Below are 25,517 nucleotides of genomic sequence, written 5' to 3' on the forward strand. Positions count from 1 at the left end.
TCCTCCAGAAAAAAAGAACGAGGGGGACAAAGCGATTTTAAGCTCATCCTACCCCTTCCTGGTGGTCACGCGGATCGAATTAAAACAAGAGTGAGCATTTCGTCATCAAAAGCGGTCAAAGCATTTTCCCCCTCCGCCAAAAGGAACAACTTTTCAGATCGCGCTCGGATCGCTTCTTTTTAGTCTTTTGACTATCTTGTCAAAAAAGCACAAGGAAAGGTGAGTACTTGACTTTTTTCACATGTGGCCCTTGCTCAAAATTGACATTGCCAGGGATCGTAAAGTGCTTTTACAATGTGCTGATGCCGCGGATATGGCAGAGCTAGTGCACCTTTGTGACTCTATGACCATCAAGCCTTGACCATGTCCGGCATGCTTCAGAGCCAGTACCAAAGCTTGAAATGCCACGCTAGAAAACCAAGAATCGAAAGCTGGTACATGCGTATGCATTGAAAACACATCACAAACCTAATCATGCGAAAATTTTTGGTGGCTTGTATCGTCTACGTCACGTTGATGAGCTTTTTGACATGTCCGGCCAAGATTTAAAGTCCACCTTTCTCTGTACACAATGTTTTGCTGACAATCATCACACTTTCTTCCCCACTCACTCATCCTCATCTCTCCAATCATCTTCGCTTAACATTACTCAACGGCATCCGTTTCATTTACTTCCCCGACGCGGCTGGTTGGCGTTCTCCCCGTTTTGGAATTGCGGCAACCGATTCGCCTCTTTTTTACACGGTGAGTGGAAGACAATGGACAGCAAGCCGAGATTGTTGTGCCTTTATCGCGAAGAAGAAATCAAATACTAACACCGCTTTTTGCATTTTACTCCAATTTCATCTAGCTTTTTGCGTTCAAATTCCTGTGATCTTGTTCGATTCCGTGTGCCTTCGGTATTCCTCCCTTCTAAATTGGAACGGCTCCATTTTGATACCCCGCTCCGCGAATATCGGCCTGAATTCATCTTTTGATTGCTGATTCGACATGCAGCCTCAATCTGATTTGTCTCCCCTTGATCCGGGACTCGATCTATCTTCTGTTCGATTAAAGGACTTTGCTCAACTCGGGCAGGAACAGAACGATACATCAGGTGCAAGTACAAGAAGGCATCTTTCCACAGCGAGTCAGAACAGACCTACTACAAGAGACCTTCTTCGTCCATCCTCTCCTCAATCTAATCCACCACGCTTTCGACTTGCCAGAACTGTGACGAATAAATTGTTTCGTCGAAACAGTCATCAAAGTGAAGACCTTGGTTTAAAAAGGTCTAGATCAAATCCTAACGGCCAAATTCCAGCGTACGTCCGAACGGCTCAATCTGGACCTAACAGGACATTCTCGGAATCAAATCACTTTGTTCCTCGACAAACATCATCTCAGCAGCAGTGGTTCAACCATTTTGGCTCTGAAGCGGATCTTGAAACGCCACGAGCACTTGCAACTCCAAGAGCAAATGTACAGTCTCGTTGGCCAACCTCGTATCCATATTTTCATTCTCAGCCAAACGATACCGTTCGACCAACAAACACTGGAAATTTGATTGACGGTGATCGTCCATACATAAGTGAAGCAACAAGCACAACCTCTTTTCCTCGTACGGATTCAAGCTTTGCTCATTCCAGAAACGACTTTGGCGGATCTGACAGCCTTCAACACTTGGAACACCTTTTTCAATCTGAAGATAGACCGACCGGACCGGATTATTTCTCCATTCCTACAGATAGTGAATCTGGCAGAGCAAGGGATTCCAGAGATCATCTCAGTCAAGATTCATCAAAGAATAGTATAAACTCTCGCGATACGCTCAGTAGTAACTCGCCTGATCGTAATAACCGACCGATTCCGACTTTCGCCCGAGATTCAAGCAGATTATCACCAGAAGACGTTCTTCAATCACAATTTGTTGGGCAGGGTGAAGTGAACACACGCGAAAGTTACAAAAGAAGTCGATCTCTCAACGACCTTCGTACTAATTACAAAAGTACCGCATCAGGCCCAAAAGAATCTCGTCATCCTTACGCTGTTCTGAGCTCATCACAACTTCGAAGGATCAACAGTGATACTACACATCGATCTCGCCAGCGTGTTAAACCAGACATTGCCTTTTTCGGTGACAAAGTAGAACCTCTGGTCTTGCGTTTATCAGCATTTGAAGCGAATCGTCTGGTTGGACTCATCACATCAGCCAGCAATTCAAACCAAAGTGCTGGAGAAGAAGCGCAAAGGGAAGAGCCTATTGTGAGTTTCTCAATCCTGAAACCACTTTCAACAACAACACCAACAAAAGATCCCGACATGGCAATCGGAGAAAAGAGCGGCAACGGTATCTCTACCGGCGGCGGCTGGAGAAGCAGATTTGGTGGTGGAAGTACGCTCACTAAACAGCGTCAAGCAAATGGTTCTCAAAATGACGAAGGATCGAAGGAGGGCAACCTTTTAAATCGATTCATGTTGGACAAGAAACCAAGCGCAGAGAATTTGCGAATGCAATCTAGCGCATCTGGATCACGCAATGAAATGGCCCATATTGAATCGCAAGAGAACCAAGTAGAACGGGAAATGGCTGCTCAACATATTGCCAGACAACAAAGAACAGCAAATGATGCACGATTGGCAAACATGATTCCGCTTTTGGATGGTATTACACCACAAGCTACCGCACATCCATCAGGCCTTCCAACTTCTTCGCCGCACTATCGAATTGATGAATATCGTAAAGCAACAAAAACTGCTCCCGTTCAGACAAAAAGCAAAGCTGATCGTATGATGGGCGGACAGGTGAGCAATGACGAAAAGCACTCGCTCAACACCGACACACAGTACGAGACTCGATCTCGTTCGAATTCCGACGTAGGCCCTGAAGAAGTGACGTGTCCAGTTTGTTTGGAGTTGCTTTCTTTCCGCTTGGCAGGCGAAAAGGCACATGTCGTTCCTCTATGTGGACATGCTCTCCATCATGCTTGCTTCACTGCTGTGTATGGATCTGTTGAATCCGTCCTCAAAGCCCAATCGTCAAAAGGCAATAAGCATAGTCCACCTGGAATGTGCGGTGTTTGCAGAAGATTAATCGTATTGGGAGAAGATCGCGGCGATCACAGAAGAGTCGGCAAAGCTGCTGGAATGATGGGAGTCGGAAGTGTTGATTCAAATTCCATTCATAGCGAACATGATCGTTCTATTGTATCGACGAATGTTTCAGATGATCCTTTAGAAGTCAATGGCCTTCAATCGAGCAATAGAGCAGACGTTGCTCATCATTCATTGGATATTTCAAGGCACAATGTTGGTGCAATCGATGAAGGCAGAAATGTCCATCGTAATCGTTTCATGCTTTTGCCTTCCGTCAAAGTTCGACCTGAATTTGAGACCGTTTATCGTAAAGATCGAAAGGAGGGCGGAGGACGTCAAAATCTGGTTTGCGTTGTTACTGTTGGTATTCCGTCAAGGAGGCAATCTGAACAGGTTGATGAAGATGAATTGCACTATAAGCACAAATCGGAACAATTCCGTCCTGACTTGAAAAGTTCACGGACTGACAAAGGCAAGTCCAGAATGCTTGACAATCGTGATAGCTATAGCGATTTAAATGAAGATCTTGAGCAAACACAAAACGGCTATGATGACGAAGATGATGATGATCCAAAGAATTCGTTCAACAAATTTGTCAAGAATTCGCATCTTCATATGCTTGTGCCAAACAGTGCAAACTCTTCTCGTGAACAGCAAGATCTTCCAGAGCAAGACGCTCAAGGCGAGGCAGAAGAGGAACAAGAAGATGAAGACGAAGGCTTCTCGTTCAGTGCGACACCGGCTGCTCAGCATCATGAATTGGACAGTGTGGTTGAAGATCTTCGCAATAGGATTATCGACTGGAAAGGACATAGTGTTGAACGATTTGGAGCTTTGTCCTTGTACAACTTCTTGGGTGTTCGTCAAGATTCAATCATTCGTAACTTTTACGTATACCTGTTCAGAGATGCTCTCTTGTGCGTCAACGAGGAAAAGAAGAAGGAGAAAGGGCTTGCAAGACTTATCTATGCAGATCGATCGGATGACTCTGGCTCACCACTCGGTTCCATAAATCGTAAAAGTCGTGCTCCACTGAAGCTCAAGGGTCGCATCTGGCTCAGACACATCAAAAGCTGTCAAAATACGGAGATTGACAATATGCCTTGTTTGAGCATTCGGTTGGATGATGATGCTTTGGATAACTTTATCCTCAGTTTCAAAGATCGTGCTTTACGTGAAAAGTGGCGTGTCAAGTTGAATGAACTTTTGGCGGAGAATCAATCTCGAACCAAAAAGACGGAAGTGTTGAATGTTCGAAATCAAAACACGAACGGAGGACAAAATCAAGGCAAGAGCAGAAAGTCACCCGAGTCGCCTGCTCTTCAATCTGCACAAGGGGATGCATCTTTATCGAGTATGGCTACTCGTAATACTTCGAATGACGTCTCCCTTGCTTCTTCACATACAAGTGCACAATCACAATCTCCCCATACGGATCGCCATTTCAGTCCCCATCAAAACAACAACATGCAATCAATGTTGACAGGAATGCCAAGTCATCAACAATGGTCAGCTTCGGGAGGATTGGATCCGAACCGTTCTGTGCCGGAATTGCTACCACATACGCCTATTGATTTGGTTATCATGGTTTCTGTTCCAAGTGTTACCGGTCAACCCTCTGTCTCTTCGTCTACTCTGTCTTCTTCGGCTGCTCTCAAAGTACGCTTGATTCGATCCACTCTGGACTTTGTGATCAATAATATGGGACCAAGAGATCGGATTGCTATCGTGGCTTATCATGTTGGCGTTGAAGGTGCAGTTCGAAGGACTGCTCTGCTCAACACGTCCAAAAAGAGCAGCGTTGAAAAGCTTGAACAGTTTGTTGATTCGATCGGCAAGCCATGGGAAGGTCCAGGCACAGATCCATTCAAGGAAGACATTGAACGCTTGGGTGGCAACAGTGATCGAACAGATACAGTGACAGCAGTCAATGTTGGTTTTGATATCATTCTACAACGCAAGAGCAAGAATCCCATCACGGGAATGTTGCTCATCAATGATACGGCTGATGCACCCAAACGCGGACAAATGGACTTGGTGATGGCAAGAGCGGAAGCAGCAAACGTGCCAGTTCATTGTTTCGGATTCGGTAAGAGTCACGATCCATCTTCACTTTGGCTCATTTCCAATCACACTCATGGTTCCTACACGTTTGTACGTGAATGGTATCAATTGCGAGAATGTGTAGCAGGATGCATTGGGGCATTGATGTCGATCGCTTTGACGGATGTACGATTGCACATCTCTGTTCCGTCTGATAATCATTTCCGAGTTCGTAAAGTGACCGGTATCACTGGATCAATAATCTCAACCAATGGAAAAGATGTCGATCTCGATTTGGGAGAGATGCGATTTGGTGAATTGCGAGAATTATTCTTTGAATTGGAATTTGACTTTTCTGGATATGCGATGCAATACAATCTCTCACAAAGGCATCAAAATGTTGCAATTCATCATCCATACGAAAAAGGTAGCGCAACAGATGATTTCATGATGCGTTTAGGATTGAACGGATTGAGTATCACCGGTCAAGATCGAGAGCAATCCAATCATCAAAGCTCAACAAGCGATGGAAACAGTCAAAAGAGTGGTGACTTTGACGGACACTTTGTGGATGAGGTTGCAGTTTTGGAAGTTCAATGTGGATGCAGAGATCCGAGCATAGGAATGGGTGCAAGTAGGTTACCCGATCCCTGTGTTTTGACGATCGAGATTGATTCTTCTACCAACGATCCTTCTGCGGATGGTAATGGAGCAGGCGGAGCGGCGACAGCTTTGGCCGATCCTGTAGTGACGAGAAGAAGGTTGGAGATTCTGGTCTCTGATATGATTACACGTTGCCTTTTGCTTGTCTCTAGACGCAATCAATCTCAAGCTTTAACAATTCTCATGGAAACACGCAAGATTGTTGATACTGTCTTGCAAGCAATCCCCCTCACGGATGGCAATCTAGGTAATGGGCAAACAAAATCATCAATGTATCCTAAACGCAGATCCAGTCTAGGATCTTCTTCCTTCTCTGCAAAGCCATCGAAAGCCGCTCTTTTGGGCTCTCAGCCACGTAGCAGTCATGCACGCAAACAAAGGGAAAGGTTACACAAACAAACAGCGGTCGCTTTGATGGCTATGCTGGATGATTTGGATGTTTTGATTGATGGTTTAGAAACTGGAAAAGCACTGTCATTTGATCGATCTGAACGTAATTTTGGTGCACAACAAGCTATGGTTTTGCGTGATCAAAAAGCATGGACAAGTAGATCGGATACCGAATGGCAATTTTTCAAATTGGTCGATAATGGTTCTTCTTTTGCTGCTTTAGCGGCTCAATTTGCTGCTGGTTATGGTCAGTAAAGAACAGTGATTTGCTCGTCGTGTCTTTATTCTTTGTAGATCTTTATTTCATATTACGCTCTTTTGTGATTTGTTGTTGTATATACCATTAGCATATGCTCACATGTCAATGAATACCGATTATGTCCAATGATAATTCACAAAGCGTGCTAATGTGATTGGTGTGTGAATGTATTGGCTTTTCTGAATAGTATACAATAGGAGCTCCTGCTGTCTTTAGATTGACAAGCCGAAGAATAGACGAACTCTTTGAGCAAACGTCATAGTTGTCTTGTTGCCTTTTGCGGCTTGTGCTAACATCTTTGCTAGACGTTCATAGTAGATTGGATTGGAAGCAGGTCTCAAAGCGCTTTCTGGGACGGGATACTCTTTAGAAGCTGAACCATTTCTGATTTGATTTAAAGCATTCAGAGCTTGTTTTACCTTTTCTTCTTCTCCTTTTTCCAATTGTCTAAATTGAAGTTGTTTCGTATTGATTCGTGTTGGTACACCTTGACTTGAAGCTGTTTGTGGTGGTGGAGCAGCATCTGGTGAAGGGTTTGTCAGTGCTCTTTCTGATGCTCTAACGATCGATTGACCGAATGAAGTTTCTGGTCTTATTGCATCCCTTGGCCAAAGTGCTCCTACTTCACTTAGTGATTCATATAAGCCTCTTGTTGACTTTGAGCTTTCACCAGCGCTTGCTGTGGCCAGTCTAATCAATGTTGCTCTGACCATGTTTGTAGTGTGTAAGTATCGAGATGATGACCAAGAAGAAGAATGTTGTCTAAATGCTGTTCGATCATGTTTTGGTAATCAGTAGCGTAATCTTCCTTTTGAACTTTTTTTCTTGCTTACGTACGCAATCGCATAGATCTCCACTTTGCCAGGCGCGCACGCATCAATTTGGCTGAGCAACGTTATTGCATTAATTGCACCCTGGGTGACTCTGCAACGCATGCTTTCTTTCACTTTGGCGTTAAGCGGATTTGACAATTCTTGTTCCCCCTTTAACCGTTGAGGGTGCTTGAGAGTGCAATCTGGAATCAAAATCCCGATGCATATCAAGGGAAAAGTGGAGAGTGTGTGTGCGGGCCTTTTTTTGATTTAAACTTTACACTCTGTTTAGAACGTTCTTCCTCTCAATATTCGAAAGAGGGGGGTTTCTTTTGGATTCTTGCCAAGCAACAGAAAACAAAACTAATTTCAACATATTCTGTCGGACGCTTACCCCGCCTTTCGACTTTGTACTACCTTGTCAAACAAAAACGCAACAAAATCATCCTCTTGTCTTCTCAATGACTAGATCCAGATAAAAAGCTCAAAAGGTGGTGAGGAGGTCATTGAAGATTCAAAAAAATAAAAACAGCAACAACATGCGATTCTTAGCACAGGCCGTTCATCGGTCATTCAGAAAGGTGGAACATTGTGCTGATTGGATGACAGGAGCAGCAGGACCGATTTTCGTTTTATTATGTTGTGCTTTGGTTTCGATTGGAATGTGGACTTTTTTTACAAGTATGTTTATCAATTTAGCACCTTTACCGCCATCCATACAACACCTTTTCAATACACACTCGCCAGCTCATATCATCCTTGGACTTACGTCGGCAATTGCTGAACATCCTTGGCAAATGATTCGTTGGTTCACAATCTTGTTCGCTTGCTTTTTCATCGTTTATAGTATCGGATATCATTATTATATGGCTGTAAAGGAACCGTCTGGATCAGTCTTGGAAGGATTATCGGAAGCATTGGGAGAAAGAAGAAACGGTCCTGGAAGCGAGCTATGGTGGTCGCGGTATAGGAGACGTGCAGTTCGGGAGAGCATCCTAGCAGCCAGACAAGCGAAGAGGAGAAAGTTCGGTTCTCAGTCGAGTAGAACGTCAAATGGTGATCTAAATGGAAGGAATTCGGCAGCACATGGCCTCTTAAACGACAACACTTCCATCTCTTCCAACAGTATAAGCGACGCAGAAGTGCAAAGAGTGGAAGATGGTGAAGATTTATGGGTTCATGTGAAAATGTGTCATAAGTGTCAAAGGGTGCCTCTGTGGAAAGCATTGGCATGTTTGCCTCCAGAGCTACGAGCTATCGAAAGATCTTTGAGAAGCAAACGTCCTCTTTCTGGTCAATCTCACACTAGAAATGATTCAATGCATACTGCACCAGAAGAATCATCATCGCCGCAATCAAGTGGAAGTTATCATTCTCCAAACAGTACATCGCAAAATCGATCATCCTATTCATCAACGCCAGAAAGTCCAAATGGAGCAGATTATGTTCTGGCCGCATCCGTTGATGGTCAAGCAAGTTATTTGGTAGACGAGCCAGAATTACTCGATGATGCAACACGGGGAGAAAGTGCAGAAGATGTTCGAAGATGGCTAGGAGCAGAAGCGGAAAATCTTGTTCCTCCTCCAAAGCCAGAAAGGACGCATCATTGCAGCATTTGTGATACGTGCATCTTGAAATTCGATCATCATTGTCCTTGGCTCAATCAATGTGTAGGGATTGGGAACGAACGATATTTTGTTCTATTTATGGTTTGGCTTTCGATCGGTTGTACGGTTGTTGTTTTTTCAGGATGGAAAACTGTACGTAAAGCAGTTTCATTTGATCCTTGGGAATTTCCGTATACACCACGTTTATTCCCTTTACTCACTTTTGCTCTTTGTGCGATCATGGGTTTCGCTTTGGCTGTGATGGCAGCATGGCAATTACTTATAATTGGATGGGGAGAAACAAGTGTAGAAAATAGTGATAATACACATTATCGAGAATTGAGCAAGAGAAAAGGTTTATCGTTTAGCAACGTTTACGATCTCGGTTTCATGCATAATCTTGCACTTTATTTCAACATTGGACCTTTTTCGCATCATTCAATCTTCACTATCCTTGCTCCTTGGCGTATCGAACCATATTCTGATGGATGGCACTTTGCCAAGAAGATGGGCATGTCAGGACGTCATGAAGGCGTGAATCCGGAGGAAGAGCTAACGGACGATGAAGTCGAACGTGATGATGCACATCCTTTGGCGAAATAATCCCATCGTTGACTACCTTTTCTTGGACTATCTTGCTTGCCTTTCTTAGCCATGTATTTCACACTTTTTCTATATTGTATCACATATATAACCGCCTGATACCCCTTTGCAATTTCAATGGTTTTGATATTTGATTGATCAATGTGATTGCTATTAAAGTACAACGGAATTAATTAGAGAGATGTAGGGTATAAATATTATTCGTGATGTACGACAAGTTCTTTGGTTGCTTCTATATCTTCATAGCCTGCAAGCCTTCTCTTGCGTGAAAGGCGTAAACGACGAAGAGAAGCAAACGCAATGACCATACCACAAGAGAACAAGAAGAGAATAGCAACAAGAGAAAAGAAATGTTTTTTGATGTTTTCGATTTGATGTCCTATTCGCAGAATTGCCTTTGCATCACCTTTGTGCCAACTGCTCGCGCCAAGATGTTCGAAAAGAGGAGTTTGAACGTGTCCGTTCAGTTTGTTTGCTTGATCCATGATTGCTAAAGAAGGCTGATCGCCATAAAGTCTGTGCATTGTGCTCAAAAAGTGACATCCTGTCGAAAACATATTTGTGATATACGGTGAATTGAACCAATCCAAATTAAACGTAATTAAATAATCTTGAACGTGTGTCCAAAAAGGATGATTGGGTATAGAAGCAATGAAAGCGTTATTGATTCCACTTGGATTTGCAGGAGGTGTCAAGAATGTTTCGTTTCGTAGCCCATCCAAAGGAACCCTACAACGCAAATCCAAATCCAAATAAACACCGCCGAATTTATCTAAAACCAAATACCGTAAAACATTTGAACGTTGAATTTCCAAAGGGTAATTAATGTACGTTTCGAATAAATGTGGAAATTGTGTATTGACAAACTTTCCGGCTTCTTCATCTTCCCATAGTTTGAATTGCCAATCTGGATGTAAATCCATACAACTTTTACGTGCTTCTATCCATTTTGGTTGCATTTCAAGATTTCCTAATTTCACTTGATGGATTATTTTTGGGATTCGTTCGTAATCCGTGCTTTGGCTGAGAGATGCTTGATTTCTGGCTCGTATTACGTCTTCCGTCACAACGACTGTGCGGGTATCCGAGATGGGAAAAAATAGAAACGTCCCGAGTAATGTGCTTGTCAGATGAATGCGAAGAGCAAATTCTTGAGCGATTCCAGTCATGAATAAGTACAAAGTTGCACATGTCGTTAAAAGGAGTAAAAGATGTCTTACAGCTGTTGCTTTCATTATGTGATAAAGAAAAGATAGGATAGGTATATGTTGGGAATATTGACATATCGAGTTCAATGTCACCTTTTTATTGTCAGTTTTATTTCATTTTCATATATTGCTCGTGGGCAAACATGCTTGGCAAAGGGCTGACTTTTTGGGCGTCAATTACGGGGAAACATTTTGCTGTTTATTATTCCGGCGAAAAGGGCGGGATAACATTCGGAATTTCTCAATTGTTTAAAAGATTTATGATTCCATAAGATGCATCATACATTGCATACAGAATTTGCGGAGAAGAATAAAAAGCAGGTATGCAATCACACTTCCACATGCGGGCTTTATGCTCCGTCGATCTATAGTGTGATTGTGATGATTCAATCATCCATAAGGAAAGCCATTTTATTGATTTCGAATTGGTGGATTTATCCTCATGCAGGCACATAAGATCGGCTAAAAAGAAAAGTCTTGGCAAAAAAAGAAATGATGGAAGTGGAATTGAGAAAAAGTCTTAACCGAAAGCAGAGCGAGCGAGTGTTGCATTGCGCAATGAAAAAGATGCCGCCGCGTTTATGTGCCTGAAAGTGAATGCAGTGCAGTGCAGTTGCTTGCTTGCATTTGCGTCGGCGGAAAGAAAACGCCGAAAGGGTTAAAATGATAAATGTGAACAAAGATCCACACACACTTTTAAGAACCATCGTCATTGCATTTCGATTTTCATTCAGATTTGGGGGTTCTTTTTCTTCACGCTAAATACTAGTACGATCTAGAAATGCTGTGGAGTGCATGATTTTATTCGAAAGTGTTATTTGAAATTGATTATAGAAGCTTCCTCGCACTATTCGGTAGGTCGGAAAATGCAAACCGATAAATTGGATCGGATTTGTATGTGAATTTGTTTTCATGGGCTCAAGCAGATGCAGGCGTTCATTGATGAAGTAACGATTTTCTTCAAAGGCGCAAAAGGATGTCTTGTCGCGGTGGAGGCGTCATTGAATTCGATACTTTGGGCGGAACGGAGATCGAAAAAGAGTTTTTATTCCCTTTTCAATGCTTTTCCTGTTGTCATCATCCACTATCGTGTTCCCTTACTTATCACTACCATCATTCCATATATAACATAGAAGCTGTCAGTTGATCTCACACTTTTAAAACACGGAGCCACTTTTGACAAAATCGAACAAAGATGGAAAAATATCCCTTTATACACATGCGGACCGTTTCACCAATATCAACAACGTTCAACGAAAGTGAAGATGACTTCTCTCCCTTTGCTTCTACATCATCTTCCCCTGTCCCATCTGCCGGATCGAGTAGATCAAATAGCTACGATCACTGGATGACAAAAAGATCACTCATACGGGATGAAGACATCGAACGGCGAGAAATGCTATCAAATCTCCAGTTTGACAATTCGGAAAAATCACGGGGGATAGGGAGAATATCAATATTTGTTTTGATTTCTGCTTATTTCTCACTCAATCTCGCTTTGACATTTTACAATAAATTCATCATGATCGATTTCCCTTTTCCTTATTTTATAACAGCCTTACACGCAGGCAGTGGAACGATTGGCTGTTTGTTCTTAAGAGGAATTGGCGTTCAATTCAAAACTTCGAAAAGGGAATCAAAAGATGAGCTAGAACGGGGTGCACAAATATACAAAAGCGAAAAAGCATTCACCTCCCAGTCCATAAACCATTCCACCGTGTCTTCTCAATCAAATTTCAACTCTACACGGATATTAATCGTTTTATTTTATTCAACATTGTATGCAGCCAATATCGCCATCAGCAATGCAAGTTTACGGTTGGTTTCCGTACCTTTTCATCAAATCGTACGATCAACCTGTCCGATTTTCACATTAGGATTAGGATTTCTACTTTTAGCCAAAAGGCCACAACGGGCAAGTCTATTTGCTTTATTGCCAATCGTTCTTGGTGCAGCTTTTGCATGTTATGGAGATGTGAATGCGACAACCATTGGGATCATCTTGACTGTATTGGGAACGTTTCTTGCCGCTATGAAAACTGTTGTTACAAATTTGCTACAAGGTGGACATAAAGAAACAATACGGGATGGAGAACAGGATAATCAGGATTCGCACTATGACCTACGACAGCAATCGACCGTGCAAAGGTGGCAGTCAGCTATTCAGAAGCATGCTTTCCAGTATACTGCATTGGAATTGCTAGAAGTGATGTCTCCTTTGGCATGCGTGCAATGCTTACTGGCTTCACAGCTTTCAGGGGAATTACAACAAGTCTACATTCGTTTTGCCGAAAGAACACTGAAAGGTCAATTTAATTGGTATTTGCTTCTGCTCCTTGCTGGTAATGGTTTCACTGCATTTTTACTCAACATCGTTTCGTTCAAAACAAACAAGATCGCAGGACCGCTAACTATGACAGTTGTGGGAAACTTAAAGCAAGTTGTGACAATTTTGTTAGCTTTTCAACTATTTCACTTGCAAGTTCAATCGATAAACATTTTTGGCATTTTTGTCGCTCTTTCGGGTACGGCTTGGTACGGAATCATGGAAATGAATTCAAAAAGATCGGCAAAAATGACAGGATGAGTGTGAAATGTATGTACGCATCTTTGTATGTCCGATTGACAATTAATGACAATCAATCGCCGAGGCTGTATTGAATAGAGTCATGAAAAAGACAATGAACTAAAAAGCCTTTCCACCACAAAAAAGACCCTCGATTGAATGCAAGATCTATTGTTTACCGTGCTTGCATTTATTGTGCATTTCCTGTTAGGGGAGCCCCTTGCTTTGCTTCACTTCAGGTTTATTCTCATACCGGTGATTCGGTGAAACGATTCAACGGCTTTTCAATATAGCGCCTTAGTTCCTCTATAACCGATGCCGCTTATCCTACCATGCATAACTTTTATAGCAATTAAAAAAAAGCCACATTCAAATCCCGCTCCTAAAGGCTTAGCGCCATTTGATTTGTTGGCGCTTTTGATCCTGACAAAAGATAGGAAGTTTGATGGGCTGGTCTCAGGGTGATTGATTGGTTGAATAGAATCAATTTCAACAATACAAATTATGGGATAAAGATCATAAAGGAAGAAAAGATTTCACTACAATTGGGCTCGACTGCACCCCAGCCACGACAGTTTAGCGTGAAAAGGATGAGCTTAAATCCCCTCGTTGCATAGAAACATGATCAGCCTCTCATGTGTTTCCAAAAGGGCTAGGCCTTTAAAAGGAGACACGGCTTTATTTTTCCCTTGCGCTGCACTTCTTGCCCTGCACATGTGAACTGCAAATCACCGTTCCAATGCGGCGTTTTTTTACAGTTTACCTTTCGGCCAATGTTGGCTGAGTTTAGATTAACAAGAAGAAAAAGAAGACGGAAGTATATAGACACGTAGGCAACCGCTCAGTATAAACGCGTGCGTTTGTGCAATTCAATTGGCTAATTACCGAATAACGTGCTTTTTTTTGCTGCCTTGCTACGCCGCCTCATCTTCATAGCGTCAGGAACATGATCTTACTTGCAATTTCGTTCGCCCTACTGCGCCACTCTCACGCATTTCTCTTTCCGGCCTTCTAGTTTGTTGAACCCGTGTATTATGCATGTTCAAAAAGCAAGTGCAAACAGTACGGGATTTAGTGCACATGGTTTGCTTAGGAAGAGGCACTTTTGCATTTATACATTATCGTACTGTCGACCTGTGTGTGTGAGAATTCCTGAAATTCACAGTCAGCCGATATTGATTCGAGGGTGTTTTTTGATGGCCGCTTTTGTGGGAGAGAGGCAGTGATAGGGTGCTGCTGCAATACACCGCTGTTTTTTTAATCAGGTAAATGAGTACTTTATTTTTTTTAAAGGCGACTTTTATTAAGAATGTGTGTGCCTGCTTTTTAGCCTTTTTTTACGTTTCTATAGATTAGTTTAATTTATTAGAGGGGTACCACATCTGTCTCAAAGAGATATAACATGCAATGCAAGATACAGACAGACAGTACATCAGTGGTGGTGCAACAAACACACGAATACAGCCTATTTGCCGCCCACCGAAGGAAGGAGAAAAAGCGCCTTCTCCGTTTCAAGCAAAATACACTCACTGTTCTCATTTTCCCCATAATCCCCTTCATTTTCTTTGCCATTTTCCTCCTTTGATCAGAGGAGACTTTACACGCACAACAAGACGACGACGTCAATCATGGCTTTCTACTCTTTCGCTTGAATTCTAACGATTTGCAACCATCAACGAATACAAACGACAGAATGAAAGCTGAGATATTTTGGTCATCTTGTTAAGCCCTTTATCAACTCTCGATCATTTACACAAGGCCAACTAAGCTGTTTCGACACATTCGATCTTTATAATTTCTCTACCTCGCCTCTTTTTTTCTAACTCTTATCTCAAACAAACATCAACGGCGTCTCGACTTTGGTGATCTAATCCTATAACACGCTATACCACCTCAAAGCCACCTCTCCCTTCATGCCGTTCGAAAGACCTCGCGTTCGCGCAGAGGGTCCAGGTGGGCCTGATGTGAAACAAGGAGCAAAGATTGCTTGTCTCGATTGTCGATCTGCCAAAATACGTTGCTCTGCACCTACGGATGGAAGGGTGCCATGTAAAAGATGCGCTCGTCATGGTCGTGAATGTGTTTTTGAAAAACATCGAAGAGGTCGTAAACCTGGAAGAACAAACAATGCAAAGCATGATAGTGATATGTACAATGATGATTATCTCGATGACGCCAGCATGCATTCTGGCTCACATGGAAGTATGGGCGATTACAGTGGTTACAGTACTGGAATGTCTTCGTCTTACGGTATGCCATCTCCTGGCATACATTCGATGGCATCTCCCAACTTTGCAAGAAGGCACGAATCAGACCGATTTGATCAACATCGTGCGCAATCAAGTCATCACATGCAACAACAGCAAACTTATACGCATTCACCGTATAGCCAACACCAAGCACACGGCAATGAGAACAAAAGCAATTCATGGAGACAGACAATACAAGCAGACGATCCACGCATGATAAGCCCTCGCATTGCAGGTTCACGGCAACTTCCCGCCTCTACCAGTCAATCAGCGAATCAGTCCACTTCGCAGTTCTCTAGACCGTCTTTGTCTCCACCACACGGACGTGAAGTTCAACCAGGTTATTCTTCCTACGCTTCCCAATCATCAGCACAGACTGACAGCCAAAACGGAAGCAGAAGGGCGTTGGACTCACAGAACCGAAACGAGAGCGATCAACATCTGAAATTACACCTTCTAAGTAGCCCAATGAATGCTGCACCTCCTTCGCCGCGTCATCAAAGCAATCCTTACGGTGGCCAGAGGAGTGCCTCAGGTGGACCATACTCCATCAATCGTCAAGATCAACAGCCTCTCGCTTCGCCACCTTCGTCTGGTCTACAATCGTCTTCGTACGGCAGTGGAACGACACCAGGACGCTCATGGTTAGACTTCCCCACTCCGGGCACTCGATCATTGTTATCGCCTTCTCATCTGATGATGACGTCAATTGGTACTTTCCCATCTTCGAACGGAAGTTTACCGAGTGCCTGGCCTGGATCTGCGATCACAAGTCCACACAGCAAGCGTAGAGGTCCAACTGATTATTTCGCAGGTGCGGTCCCCATCAACTCGCAAGGTCAACATTCGAATTCTTCCGCTGATCGATTTTCAAATGTGCAAAATCTATCTCACAAGGGAGATGCTTCGTCAGCCGCCTCACCTAAAAGAAATGATGTGGACCATGACGACACTGCAAACAAGAAGCGACGCTTAGAAACACAGAACGATGAGCGTTACAGCTCAACCTCACGGGAAGACACTTCAAGAGATTCGCGACACACTGTTACATCATCCGCCAGCTCTCATTCACAACGCGCGCAATTCGAAGCTGTTGATGAAGAGCAAGTTGACCGTTTGGGCGATGATGAGATGGGAGGCGTGCAAAACATTGATGTCTTGTCAACACCGTTGACGTTGTTAGCACATGCTTCAGATGCTGCGCTGGCTTTACGACAGGCAAAAGGTGAAGCAGAAAATGCTATGCCACGTCCTACGACACAAGGAGCTGCGACTATGGGTTTACTTTCTCCTCCAGTACCTGCTATTCCTGCTCCTCGAAAGTGGTTTGATACTGATCGATTACCAAGTATGGGCGTGCAAAATAGAGGTGGTCTATTGCCCAAGTTAACAAGTGTCGCTCACCGTCGCACATTTGATCGTTTCTCACGCACTCGTGAGAATGATTCATTTGCTTCTCCTCTCACCAGATCCGTCTTTCCTCCGCCTAGTTTATCAGTGGTAGGCCGCTCAAAGAGCTATACTGCTGTTGAAGCTGCAAAGGCTGTCGGCGTTTCTAGACCTGTGTATCCACAACAACCTTATATCGAAATTTCAGCAACGCCAATCATTGCTCCAGTCACCCAAAGTGAAAGGAGAGCAGAGGTTTTGGGTATTCATACAGATGTTGATGGTCGTCAAATTGAGATCGCTGCTGCTACGGGTATTGGTTCTGCTCCTAGCGAAAAGGCTATCACTGCCAGCACGTTGGATCCTGATGCGTGGGAATACCGTAACGGTCGTGTTCGCTCTAAGCAATATTCGTCGGGACCTACGCACAGTGGCAGTGGAACGAGCTCAGCACGAGATGAGGTCCAAACAGCGAATCAAGATTTGGAAGCTCGCTCACCTGAACATTCTTCGGAGACAGTCTCACAGCAGGAACAAGAACAAGACGGCAAATCATCTGATGCATTGTCCCAACAGAACAAATTTCGGGCTCGCGTTGGCTCTTTCGATACCCAACGTCGATGGGAAGTCGTGCGTAGAAGGCCTAGCAGGCCTGCGATTGATGCGATCGATGAGCATGATTCGCAATCGAACAAGCATGATGTTGTACTTGAAGACGCAAAGAGTGAAGGAAGTAGTGAAGGCAGTGAAAAGCTTGGAGCGTCACACCAAGACTTCTTCTCGATGGGTATCTTCCATAGTAAGATGGACAACGATATCGACTTGGATCCAGTGCAAATCGGACTAATTGAATTAAGCGAATTGGAGAGCTTGTTTGACATCTTCTTTGCTCGGATCAATCCTCTCCTGACAATCTTTGATCCGTTCTTGCATAGTGTGACGTATGTCCGCAATCGAAGTGCACTCTTGACAACCGTCATTGCGGCCTTGGCTGCTCGTCTGTCGGATGAAGGCAGACATGCAAAACTCGCGGTAGTGTTGGAAAGTCATTGGAGGCAAAAGCTTTTGCCTGAAGCAATTTTGGGAGGTTACAAGAGCGTTGAGCTGGCGCAGGCTTTCCTCGTTTTAGCAATTTACCATAAGCCAACCAACAGATTGTCGGAAGATCGTTCGTGGCAATATCTTGGATTTGCCATTCGTATTGCGACTGAAATCGGTGTCAATAGACTCACACAACCAAATGACGAAGCTAAGGACAACGAGCAAGTACGTCGAAGAATACGCAATCGTCATAGGCTCTGGATTTCGTTATGGCTCACTGATCGCAGTTTGAGCTTGCAGACGGGTCGTCCAGCAACGATTGCTGAAGATGATTTGGTGGCCAAATCTGATTTATGGCACCGTGAAGATTTTGCATTGCCTGAAGATGCTCGTTTGGTCAGTCTCGTCAAGCTTACACGAACTTGCACCACATTTGTTGATGCATTCAGCGAAATCATCGGTCAAAGCAATGCCATCTTGCGAGCCCATCCGATCACAATGGCACCTGTTATTGTGCAAGCGCAGGAAAGCATCAAATCGCTCAACCTCTGTCGTCTGCAAGCAATGACCGAACTAGAGAGGTGGAAGGATATCTGGTGTGTAGAAGCAACGGAAGAAAGCACCGACGGTATCCAAAGCTTGGCGATCAGCACTTTCTTGGATAAATGGCGCCCCAGAGCAATGTCGGATTTGTTGTATGTTCGCTTGCATTTGAACAGTATGGTCTTGGAGGCAATGGAGAGATATCAACGATTTGTTGATGCAGCAGCCTCCCTGCGCTCTCAACCCGATGGCTCCGCGGAAGTCAAGACCGGCTTGGAAGACAGCAATGCATCCTCTGCTGTTGCTTCTACTGAATCACTCGCTCTGCAAAAAGAAGAACTGAAGCTCATGATCAGCAATGTAGCATTGGATTGTTGGGAAACATCTTTGCAAATGATCGACATTGTTCTGGGCAAAGTATCCGAAGATGATCTATCTGCAGGTCCGAATGCATTGGCGATCAATGTAATTTATGGTGCTTTGGCTGCTTTACGATTGAGCAATGCAAGTCAATACGCTCAACGCTCTTGGACAAATCGAGATGAGATCCTAAAGCGTTGCAAAGCTTTGGCAGAGGCTTTAACGAGAGCAGGTCAAACGCCCGATCACAGAAATGGTGCAGCAGCACCGTTCGGTATCTATCTGAAAGGAATCACGACCTTATGGGAGACTGAAAACGTTGGTGTTCCGAGCAAAGAGAGTGATGATGGTGAAGAAGAGGTGACTGCTGATACAAGCGTCACCGCTCATTCTGATTCGAAAGAAAGCGTGTTAGGAAAGGGTGAGAAATCTGCATCTTTGCCATCTTCGAATGCAACTGAACAATCAGGCGCCAATTCGAACACTATCGATAAGCAAGTGCTCTTGCAAGGTGCTGTGGTTCCAGAAGAGGTCTCCACTGCCCAACAAATGGACACCAATCCGATTACAAAAGCTGCACCCAGTACTCCTTCAACTACCTCGAATGTCAATAATGCAACACAACAATACTCCGTCGGTGACGAGATTTGGGGCTCTTCCACCTCTTCAAACCATGGCAATCGCAATCATCATCGAGCTGCATCAGGAAACGTTCAAGGTACATCTGATGCTGAATCAATGGACAGAATGTGGGATTACTTGACAACATATCCAGACGTTGGCAGTACGTTCCCGATGAGTCTTTGGCAACCTCCTTTGACGAATAACAATAATCTTACATCCCTTCAAGGTGCAATTTCAGCAAACATTCCGCAAAATAGCGATCATGCCGACATGAACGGCTCATTGGCATCTAACGACGTCTCAATGATGAGTGATCCAAACAAAGTCGCAGCAGCTGCCGCTGCCGCTGCAGTCGTTGCTGCCAATGTGAATCTCAACATGGCTACAGCTGCTCATCCTTCCGCTGTCTGATACGTCTCTTTTCAAGCACCCTCCAATAACCCGACCATTTCTTTTTTTTCTTCTCCCTCTTGTGCTTCTTATTTGTTATGGGTATTTGTTATCGAGCTTTCTTTTACTTTTTTTTGATAGTCTTTTTCTGGAATTCTTATCCCTTTATCTTCAATATGTGTATGTATCATTTTGTCACCTGTGTTCTAGAATATGCTAATGAAGTGTACACAATCCAAAAAAAAAGTATGAATGAAGAGTGTTTTGGATATTTCCCAATGATGACGCTGGAAGTATATGTGTGTTGTTGTGATGGATAAAAAGTAGTTGCCCCCAGCAGTACTCGAAACTGCGACCTTCCACTTCTGATTTCACCAATTACGTGTTTTTAGGAATTAATGTGTAATTGTCTAGTGTGATACGAGGCGGACGCTTCTGCCACTGAGCCATGAAGGCAAATCTAGGCAAAATTAAAATTGGGGTGCGTATACGACAATTTGGCGTATTAGGCTTTGTTGAAATATCACGCGACCAATGAAAGGGCGAACGAGGGGCAATTTATGAATAACGTTGTGTCTGTTGCCACTTTGCATCGGTTCATGAATCAAATCACTTGGCACTATAATCTAGTCAATCGAACATATAGCTTCATCAGTGTTGGCGAGGCTGGGTAGATATCCTTTACTTCAGTTGTATAAGCGCTTTTGATGTATTTCTTGTAACTTATACAAATACAAATTAATGAATACAGAATTTAAAATATATAAAAATAGGCTATATTAGTGCACAAAGACGAAAAAAAGGGTGAAAAGCAGCAGAAGTGCCTGTTTGCAAACAACTCTGCCGCGAACGCACTTCCGCCGTTCAGGCGGGATCGCTCTCTGGTTTAGATCCTTGCAGTTGATGCATTACCTTTACCTCGACTGTCTTATTGAGCGGGGAAATATAAAACAAAAAGAGGATGACAAGAAGGTATAATCGATAGCATGTATGGAGATTGTGCAAATGGAACAGTCTGTTCTTCCTCTTCCTCATCATCTTCATCCTCTTCTCTTCATACTTCTGGAATTGCAACGAAACGACTTTTACGATCAAACTCTCTTGGCAATTTCAACTCTGCCCAACAGCCTGAACCGGCTTCATTCACAATCGAAGATAGTCAATCACTGGCAGGTCTGCCCTCAGCGGCAATTTCGATAAACAGTGACAATCTCAGAAGAAGGATAATAACAGAAACAAAAGAGGAAAAAAATAAAAACACAGATACTTCAAAGATGGCTCCAAAAACAGAAGAATCGTCTGAAGAGCTTGCCTCCTTCCTACCTGGCAATAATGACAGTCGCAATAGGACACGGAGCAAAGCCGGAATATTAGGATGTTGTGGTATGGTGATGCGGAAACGAAGAATACTTCTATACCTTGTGTTGGGAATCTTCATTGGCTCACAGCTTTGGCTTTGGGGACCCTCACTTGTGGGCGAAGAACGTGTGAATGCTTGGGGCGATGCAATGGAAAAGTGGAAACCATCAATGCACCCTTTATTCAAAGGACCGGAAGATATGGCAGGAATACCTCCTCCATCACAGACCCATCACCCTTCCAGACCCCCCTCATCGATGGACGATGCACCGATCGGCACCTCTATTGCAGGCTATACGATCTACAAACCAAAATGGAATATACCCACCGATTATGATAATCCAATCTCACCTGAAGAAGAATCTCAAACAATTACTTCAAACAAAGCCTTCCCGCCAGATGTGGTGACCTTCAATAATAAAGCCAAACCAGCAAAAGCGGTATATAATTACAAAGACGGAGATCCACATCAAGGTGTCATTCCACCTGCGCAATTGAACATGCTAGAACGAGATATACCGAGAAAAGCTCCAATGCTTTCAACAAAACCTCTTGCATACCCCTCAGGTAGATATGAAAGTCATGGAGGATGGTCTAGAGCGTCAAATGGATCAAAAACTCGCATAGAGGACGCGATGGATCCCGACGCCCAGCCATTGGATCGGGACTGGAGACCAGATCCTTACAATTTTTGGAAGCCACCCAAATTCAACATGCCACATTCTCGCGGATTTACGAGAAAACCTGCTGCTTCAACTATGCCTCGAGTCCAATTCCCTTTCAATGACCCAACTCGCTTCAGTGGTGATTCAAATGATAAAGCCCGCGATGCAGTCAACGAGAAGCGAAGAAGGCTGGTCAGAAATGCATTCTTGCATTCTTGGGAGGCTTATAAGGCCAACGCATGGGGTCATGACGAAGTCAGACCAGTTTCTGGTGAATTTTCGGATAGCTTCAATGGCTGGGGTGCGACAATCGTAGATGCTCTAGACACTCTTTTGATCATGGACCTACCAGGAGAATACGATTTGGCAAGACAGCATGTTTACGACATCGATTTTCACTTTGTCGGCGGCTCTAGAAGTGCGTACGGAAGCAGTGATGGACGTGTGCCAGTATTCGAAACAGCAATCAGATACCTAGGTGGCTTCCTTTCAGCTTATGATCTTTCTGGGGATACGCTGATGCGTGATCGGGCTGAAGAATTGGCACAGCTCATCTTGCCGGCATTCGAAACAATGACAGGTGTACCGATCGGACGTCTCAATCTGAACAAACCCGGTAATCCGTTCCCGCCAAGTAGTGTAATCGTTGCCGAGGCAGCAAGCATGCTTGTCGAAATGACACGTTTGTGGCAAGTGACAGGAAACCGAACATACTTTGATAAAGTTCAACGAACGACAGATTGGCTACAGTACAACATGACTGGATCGCCAGATCGATTGGGTGCGCTATTACCTTCTACTATCTTTCCCGAACGTGGAACGATGTACGGTTGGTATTCATGGGGCGGTATGATTGATTCTGCGTTTGAATATTTGATCAAAGAACATCAGCTTTTGGGCGGACGATTGGATCAGTACGGGAAATTCTTTGCTGATTCCGTTGATAGCGCTCATCGCTGGCTATTGCGTGGAATTAATTCTGTTCCCAATACACCTCTTTTGGTCATGGGTCAAAGTAACGGCAGATCGTATACACCGAAATTGGAACATTTGACATGTTTCACTGGAGGCTCTATCGGAATGGGAGCCAAGCTTCTTTCGAGAAAGAATGACCTGGACATTGCACGTCGTGTGACAGAGGCATGTTATTGGGCCTACAACTCCACAGAAACTGGAATTGGTCCAGAAGAGATTACATTTTATCGAGACAAGGATATCGACAGATTCGAAGTAGCAACTTTAACTGGCGGAACTTCTCGTCGTGGTCGTCCACGTGGTTCACCCGTCGTTGGCGTTCGTAGTGTTTCACCGGATTATCGTAATCGACCTGAAACGATTGAAAGTGTGTTTTATATGTGGCGTATAACCGGTGATCCTCAATGGCAAGAACGGGGTTGGCAAATGTTTTGTTCTTGGGTAACGCATAGTATGACCAAACATGGATTTGCTGCGATCAGTAACGTTCTTCACGTTCCGGCAATGTTGTACGATTCTATGGAAAGTTATGTTTTCGCAGAAACGTTCAAGTATTATTACTTGCTCTTCTCTCCACCAAACCTAATTTCTTTGGACGAATACGTCTTCTCAACCGAAGCACATCCTCTTCTCTTGCCCAAGAATGGCAAATGGGGACAACCAGGTCAAGGGTCACGAAAGTTCTGGGATCCGGCGATGGTACATGTTCCTGCAAGTGCCGAAGAATACTCCGGTGGTGAAATGGGTACCGTTGGAGGATTGACGAGAGCACAAAAGCATTTCATCTATGAAACATGGCAAAAAGAGATCGAAGAAGCTGAACGACTTGCATTAGAAGCAGAAGAGATGAAATTTGCTGCTTCAAAAGCCAAATCAAAAGGACAAGGTAAAAGTTCAAATGTTGAAGCGTTTGCAAACGTATTGAAAGATGCGCAAAAGCGAGCAAGCCAAACGACGGAATGGTCTACAGAGCTCTTATCAGAGCAGATCAAACGACTTTTGGTTACCAGAAGCGAAAATGGAGAAGAACGGATAGAAGTGGCTCGAAGTGAGCTAGCAGACCTTTTATCAGAGGCTTTCGATATTCGCTCAGATCAACATGCAAAGAGTTCAAAGGAGAATCCACTTGAAGACCACGAAGATTGGTTCGATGTCGATGATGAGGAACACGATGAACCATTAATGCCTGATGTGGAATAGACAGGGCAGTACTTTACATATTCTCATTGATTCCATAATCGTCTGTATTGCTTTACACAATACAATGATACTTCTGCACTTATTATACTCTAATGGGAATCAAATTGTGATCACCTGTGATGAATTTATATTGTTTCCTGCGGTTAGCTCTCATGTAGACAAAGAAGCGACAAAGTCCTAAGAGAAGTGGAGTGAAAAGGTTAAATCATTGTCAGTACACCAATCACTCAGACTGTCCTTAAAGCTCTGCTACTCACACTTTCCGCACGAGAGACAGCTTGTCTGAAATCGCGAACTTCTGCCCAACATTCCAAGGTTGATTCTGGATTCTTGTTGTAACATTGTACAACTTTTTCACGAGCACTCTTTACACCGGGAGCCTTGTCAACTTTTTCCCTTCTCTGATTATGACGTTCGATCTTACTTCTCACATCGTCCAATTCTTGTTTGAGTAAGATACTTGATTTACCTTTTGCTCCCGTCTTATTCTGTGATGCTATGTCCAAACTTTCTTTCTCTAATGCTTGTTCGATTTGCTTTTGTAATTCGGAATCTTGTTTACGTAGACGAGATAATTCTTCCTTGATCTTTCCTTGAATGGAAGAATCCAAATATTGTTGACGATCAAGAGAAGGGATTCTTGATTCATTCTGTTTTTCCTGTTCCGAGGGTGATCCGTACGTTTGTGTTAATGTGGACGAAGATGATGATCCTGTTGGATTTTCAATCTTGTTGAGCAATGTTCTGTTTACATTTTCTAGCTTTTCTTGACCGCTAGTTGTACTAGATTCAGTCTTTGATGAAGCTGCACCCATTTTTTGAGTGTTGCTATGTGTCGATGAGGATGAGAAGAACAACAACTAAAATGCTTCCCTTCTAACATTCCCCTCCATCTCAAGCCGTGTCGAACCGGGCGCAACGCTTTGATCCATTTCTTCGCGAAGTAATACAACTTTTTATCTTTTAAAATACAAACAGGTTCTGTTACAAATCAAATACACACTCTTACCCGTTTTGGGCTGGGCTGTCTTTCTGATGCGCTATTGCACTGCACTGCGCCAGGCGATGCTTCATTTTTGCATATTTTGTATTTTGTTGGCGAAAGTTGAAAATCAGGCAGTAGACCAGAGTCAAACGGTATTTCTTTGTGCGCGTTTGATAACCCTTTGTGTTGCGTGTGCCGTGTGCTTTTCTTCTAAGCGACTGTCTGTTGCGTGATGCAGTGCTTTTATGCGTAAAATTGATCATTATTCCGTCGTCGCCATCATCTTCATGCGCTTGGTCTTTTTAACCAAAGCAAAACCTCAAACGAACAATACTCATCAACATACTACAAAAATACCTCAAAGAAAGGTTGCAAAACTTGGACAACATACCATCAGGTGTATACACACCTGTTAGTAAGCACCACCTTTAGCAATCTTTAACTTATTCGAATAAACACAGTGCTCCACTTTCAATACTGGTGATCATTTGATCGTTTTGCATGTTTCACT

At 43.6% G+C, this 25,517-nt stretch overlaps 8 protein-coding genes across 8 annotated transcripts; 5 read left to right on the plus strand and 3 right to left on the minus strand.

Moving 5' to 3' along the window:
• The first annotated feature begins 667 nt into the window (after positions 1 to 667).
• FA14DRAFT_71693 (uncharacterized protein) lies at positions 668 to 6,534 on the plus strand. The gene is made up of 2 exons (XM_025502754.1): positions 668 to 744; positions 851 to 6,534. Exon 2 carries the CDS (start codon positions 991 to 993, stop codon positions 6,424 to 6,426), a length of 5,436 nt encoding a protein of 1,811 aa, XP_025354656.1. The 5' UTR covers positions 668 to 744; positions 851 to 990; the 3' UTR covers positions 6,427 to 6,534.
• Positions 6,535 to 7,544, minus strand: FA14DRAFT_71679 (uncharacterized protein). The gene is made up of 2 exons (XM_025502753.1): positions 7,268 to 7,544; positions 6,535 to 7,199 (listed from the first exon to the last, which is right to left on the minus strand). Exons 1-2 carry the CDS (start codon positions 7,305 to 7,307, stop codon positions 6,643 to 6,645), a joined length of 597 nt encoding a protein of 198 aa, XP_025354657.1. The 5' UTR covers positions 7,308 to 7,544; the 3' UTR covers positions 6,535 to 6,642.
• On the plus strand, positions 7,455 to 9,452 carry FA14DRAFT_148723 (zf-DHHC-domain-containing protein; the record flags this gene model as incomplete). The annotated part of the gene is made up of 2 exons (XM_025497379.1): positions 7,455 to 8,535; positions 8,716 to 9,452. The coding sequence occupies exons 1-2, from the start codon at positions 7,782 to 7,784 to the stop codon at positions 9,450 to 9,452; spliced, it is 1,491 nt and encodes a 496-aa protein (XP_025354658.1). The 5' UTR covers positions 7,455 to 7,781.
• Positions 9,453 to 9,628: 176 nt separating this feature from the next.
• On the minus strand, positions 9,629 to 10,621 carry FA14DRAFT_148726 (uncharacterized protein; the record flags this gene model as incomplete). Its single annotated transcript, XM_025497380.1, has 1 exon — positions 9,629 to 10,621. The coding sequence occupies one exon, from the start codon at positions 10,619 to 10,621 to the stop codon at positions 9,650 to 9,652; it is 972 nt and encodes a 323-aa protein (XP_025354659.1). The 3' UTR covers positions 9,629 to 9,649.
• A 757-nt stretch (positions 10,622 to 11,378) lies between these two features.
• On the plus strand, positions 11,379 to 13,335 carry FA14DRAFT_161778 (TPT-domain-containing protein). The gene has a single exon (XM_025499290.1). It carries the CDS (start codon positions 11,856 to 11,858, stop codon positions 13,245 to 13,247), a length of 1,392 nt encoding a protein of 463 aa, XP_025354660.1. The 5' UTR covers positions 11,379 to 11,855; the 3' UTR covers positions 13,248 to 13,335.
• Positions 13,336 to 14,641: 1,306 nt separating this feature from the next.
• Positions 14,642 to 20,081, plus strand: FA14DRAFT_161780 (uncharacterized protein). The gene has a single exon (XM_025499291.1). It carries the CDS (start codon positions 15,140 to 15,142, stop codon positions 19,841 to 19,843), a length of 4,704 nt encoding a protein of 1,567 aa, XP_025354661.1. The 5' UTR covers positions 14,642 to 15,139; the 3' UTR covers positions 19,844 to 20,081.
• Positions 20,082 to 21,630: 1,549 nt separating this feature from the next.
• On the plus strand, positions 21,631 to 23,622 carry FA14DRAFT_113293 (seven-hairpin glycosidase; the record flags this gene model as incomplete). The annotated part of the gene is made up of 1 exon (XM_025496007.1): positions 21,631 to 23,622. A coding segment is annotated over one exon (1,992 nt), but the record flags the coding sequence as incomplete, so codon positions are not given.
• Positions 23,623 to 24,281: 659 nt separating this feature from the next.
• Positions 24,282 to 24,656, minus strand: FA14DRAFT_104730 (uncharacterized protein; the record flags this gene model as incomplete). The annotated part of the gene is made up of 1 exon (XM_025495715.1): positions 24,282 to 24,656. A coding segment is annotated over one exon (375 nt), but the record flags the coding sequence as incomplete, so codon positions are not given.
• Between the last annotated feature and the right edge of the window lie 861 nt (positions 24,657 to 25,517).

Source organism: Meira miltonrushii, assembly GCF_003144205.1.
Source record: "Meira miltonrushii strain MCA 3882 unplaced genomic scaffold FA14scaffold_3, whole genome shotgun sequence".
NCBI classification, from domain to species: domain Eukaryota; kingdom Fungi; phylum Basidiomycota; class Exobasidiomycetes; order Exobasidiales; family Brachybasidiaceae; genus Meira; species Meira miltonrushii.

Coding starts and splice junctions, on each gene's coding strand:
- FA14DRAFT_161778 (XM_025499290.1), top strand. CDS start 11,856: ATGGAAAAATATCCCTTTATACACATGCGGACCGTTTCACCAATATCA.
- FA14DRAFT_71679 (XM_025502753.1), bottom strand. CDS start 7,307: ATGCGTGCGCGCCTGGCAAAGTGGAGATCTATGCGATTGC. Junction 7,200..7,267: donor GTGGAGATCTATGCGATTGC/GTACGTAAGCAA, acceptor ATGATCGAACAG/CATTTAGACAACATTCTTCT.
- FA14DRAFT_161780 (XM_025499291.1), top strand. CDS start 15,140: ATGCCGTTCGAAAGACCTCGCGTTCGCGCAGAGGGTCCAGGTGGGCCT.
- FA14DRAFT_71693 (XM_025502754.1), top strand. CDS start 991: ATGCAGCCTCAATCTGATTTGTCTCCCCTTGATCCGGGACTCGATCTA.